At 44.9% G+C, this 3,958-nt stretch overlaps 1 protein-coding gene across 1 annotated transcript; it reads left to right on the top strand.

The window, feature by feature from the left end:
* Positions 1-1,410: 1,410 nt before the first annotated feature.
* LOC120935342 (tigger transposable element-derived protein 1-like) lies at positions 1,411-2,955 on the top strand. The gene has a single exon (XM_040347491.1). The coding sequence runs from the start codon at positions 1,411-1,413 to the stop codon at positions 2,953-2,955; it is 1,545 nt and encodes a 514-aa protein (XP_040203425.1).
* The last annotated feature ends 1,003 nt before the right edge of the window (positions 2,956-3,958 follow it).

Below are 3,958 nucleotides of genomic sequence, written 5' to 3' on the forward strand. Positions count from 1 at the left end.
CCAGCATGGCTACCACAGCATCTTGCAGCGCCATGCTATTCCATCCGGTTTGCGTTTAGTTGGACCATCATTTATTTTTCAACAGGACAATGACCCCAAACACACCTCCAGGCTGTGTAAGGGCTATTTGACCAAGAAGGAGAGTGATGGGGTGCTGCGCCAGGTGACTACCTCTTGAAGCTCATCAATCGAATGCCAAGAGTGTGCCAAGCAGTAATCAAAGCAAAAGGTGGCTACTTTGAAGAACCTAGAATATGAAATATATTTTATTTATTTTTATATTTAGTTTTGATGCCTTCAGTGTGAATCTACAATTTTCATAGTCATGAAAATAAAGAAAACTCTTTGAATGAGGAGGTGTGTCCAAACTTTTGGTCTGTACTGTATATATATATATATATAGATATATATACAGTGATACCTCGGTTCACGAACGCTTCTGTTCACGAACAACTCGGTTCACGAACAGAAAAGTTCATATAAATATGCTCCGGTTCACGAACTCCGCCTCGGTTCACGAACAGGAGCCGCGGCCATTTTAATGCTATTTCCAGGCTGTCACATGGTCGTGACTTCCTGTAGGAAGATCGTGGAGAGAAGAAGACACACAGAAAGAAGTGTACTGCGAGTACTGTGCATACATTTCAAGGTATTTTTTGATTTTTGGTGTGCTTTTTAGCACATACAGTACTGTACTGTACTACAGTACTGTTCTTGCTGTTCTTGCTGTATTGTACAGTTCACTGGACACCCAATATGGCTCCCAAGAAGCATAGTGGAAAGAATAAAGTGCAGAGCAGCAATGAAGGTCACAAGAACAGCAATGCAGGTGACAATGTGCAAAGTGGAAATGCAAGTGACAATGTGCAAAGGGGAAATGCAAGTGACAATGTGCAAAGGGGAAATGCAAGTGACAATGTGCAAAGGGGAAATGCAAGTGACAATGTGCAAAGGGGAAATGCAGGTGACAAGAATGTGCAGCGCAATATGGCTCCCAAGAAGCATAGTGGAAAGACGAAAGTGCAGAGCAGCAATGAAGGTGACAAGAACAGCAATGCAGGTGACAATGTGCAAAGTGGAAATGCAAGTGACAATGTGCAAAGTGGAAATGCAAGTGACAATGTGCAAAGTGGAAATGCAAGTGACAATGTGCAAAGGGGAAATGCAGGTGACAAGAATGTGCAGCGCAAGCATGGGGGCAAAAAGAAAGTGCAGAGCAGTAGTAAAGGTGACAGCAAGGTTGTGAAGAAAATAACCATTGAGCTGAAGAAGGAAATTATAGAAAAGCATGACCGTGGTATTCGTGTGACTGATCTGGCCTCGGAGTACAAGATGGCAAAGTCAACAATCTCGACTATTCTGAAAAACAAAGCCGCCATCAAATGAGCTGATGTTGCAAAAGGAGTAACAATGTTAACCAAGCAGAGGACGCAAGTGCTGGAAGAGGTGGAAAAACTTTTGCTTGTGTGGTTGAATGAGAAACAGCTGGCAGGTGATAGCGTTAGTGAAGCTATGATCTGTGAGAAAGCCAGGAAATTGCACAGTGATTTACTGCAAAGAAGCCCCTCTACAACTGCAGCAAGTGACGAATTTAAAGCCAGTAGGGGGTGGTTTGAAAAATTCCGCAGGAGAAGTGGCATCCACAGTGTGATTAGACATGGTGAGGCTTCCAGTTCTGACAAGGCCGCAGCAGAAGTCTACAAGTTAGACTTTGCGGAATTCATGAAGACAGAAGGATACGTCCCTCAACAAGTGTTCAACTGTGATGAAACAGGGCTCTTCTGGAAAAAAATGCCGAACAGAACCTATATCACGCAGGAGGAAAAGGCACTACCAGGGCACAAGCCCATGAAGGACAGATTGACCCTTTTGCTGTGTGCCAACGCAAGCGCCGATCTGAAAATTAAACCACTACTGGTGTACCATTCTCAGACCCCTCGTGCATTTAGGGAACAAAATGTGAACAAGGCCAGACTGCCCGTCATGTGGAGAGCCAATGCCAAAGCTTGGGTCACAAGGCAATTGTTTATGGAATGGCTGCACGAGGTGTTTGCACCCACCGTCAGAAAATATCTTTCTGATAACCAGCTGCCTGAAAGGTGCCTTCTTCTGATGGACAATGCCCCGGCACACCCTCCAGCCTTGGTGGATGATATGGATGCTGAGTATGACTTCATCAAGGTAAAGTTCCTCCCCCCCAACACAACACCACTTCTGCAGCCTATGGACCAGCAAGTCATCTGCAACTTCAAGAAGCTGTACACAAAGGCGCTCTTCACTAGGTGTTTTAATGTCACTAAGGAGACGTCCTTGACTTTGAAAGACTTCTGGAAGAAACATTTCAATGTTGCCCACTGCATTAACCTCATTGACAAAGCCTGGGAAGAGGTCACTCCCCGAACCCTAAATTCAGCCTGGAGGAAACTGTGGCCAGAATGTGTCGCTGAACGTGAACATGACATTGAAGTGCCTGATGCTGAGGTAGTGGAGGAAATTGTGTCCATGGGCAAGAGTATGGGTCTGGACGTTGATGGTGCTGATGTGGAAGAGCTTGTTGAGGAACATAGGGAGGAGCTGACCACGGAAGAACTTTCTGAACTCCACAGTGAGCAGCAGAAGGCACTTCTTGAGGAGCATTCCACTGAGGAAGAGGAAGAAAGGGAGGAGGTTAGCAGTGATGCCATAAAATCCATTATGCAAAAATGGAATGAGTGCCATGATTTTTTTGAAAAGCACCACCCCAACATAACTGTCGTGAACAGAGTGTTAAATCTCATGAATGATAATGTGGTCTCTCATTTCCGGAGGGTTATGCAGCGCAGGAAGAGACAAGTGACATTGGACAGATTTTTCAGCAAAACTGAGCCTGCAGCTAGGAGACAAAGGAGAGAGGAAACCCCTGAAGGAGATCCCCCTGATGTCCTTATGGAGGGGGACTCTCCCTCCAAACAATAACTGCCTCCCACCTGCCTTCCTCCATGCCAGAAGTCATCACAAGCAAGGTTAGTGTCCTCTCTTTATACATTACTATACTGTACTAATGTGTATTGTAATTTTTGTGCTTCAAAAACCCCCAAAAAAAGGTCAGCACGGATTAACCGGATTTACATTGAACCCTATGGGAAAATGTGCCTCGGTTCGCGACCAATTCGGTTCGCGACCAGAGTCAGTTCACGAATTAAGTTCGTGAACCGAGGTATCACTGTATATATAACCATTATAACCAAGAAAGAAAATCCCATATTGTGGGTTGTTACCAGACAGTAGTAGAGGGAAACTCTATGAGACAGGAAGTGAAGGGAAGAGAACAGGGGCTATGGGACAGGAAGTGAAGGGAAGGGAACAGGGGCTATGGGACAAGAAGTGAAGGGGAATTTCCCCTATGATGACAAAAAAAAAAAAAATTGGCAGAGGTTATAATATTCCCTCACTCTATCCAAAATTTAAAAAAGTGGAATGGATGGCTGTCCTTTGGCTATATTAACCAGTTTTTGCCCACACTAAAGCCAAAAGATGGCTACAGAGTGGCTTTCCAGTTCTGAGAGGATGGCAATGGATGTCCTCCTATGTACGTGCCTCCCCTGCGCCCCCTGGAGCGTGCATGGGGTGTGCTCTGTGACCGCTGTGTCCTTTGGACACAGCTGGTCACAGATCACGGTAAAGGGTCAGTCACAGTGGCCCTTTACCATCTGATCAGCTGTGTCCAATCACAAAAGTACCTCCTTTTGCCCTCTGCTAATCTTCAAATTGCTGTTTTTTATCTGCTGCTGTGATCAGACTTCTTGTTAGAGGACATAGTTTGAACAATATTGGTTGTATCAACGCAAAGTGGTCCTGTGGATACCTCTAAAATGATAAGTGCCGCGTCCTATTAATTGAAATAGACAGGGGAATTGAAAGGAGGCTTGGACTTTTTAGGCACCACCCAGTGAGTAATAAATGTAAAAAAGTTTATTCA

Source organism: Rana temporaria, chromosome 1 (assembly GCF_905171775.1).
Source record: "Rana temporaria chromosome 1, aRanTem1.1, whole genome shotgun sequence".
NCBI classification, from domain to species: domain Eukaryota; kingdom Metazoa; phylum Chordata; class Amphibia; order Anura; family Ranidae; genus Rana; species Rana temporaria.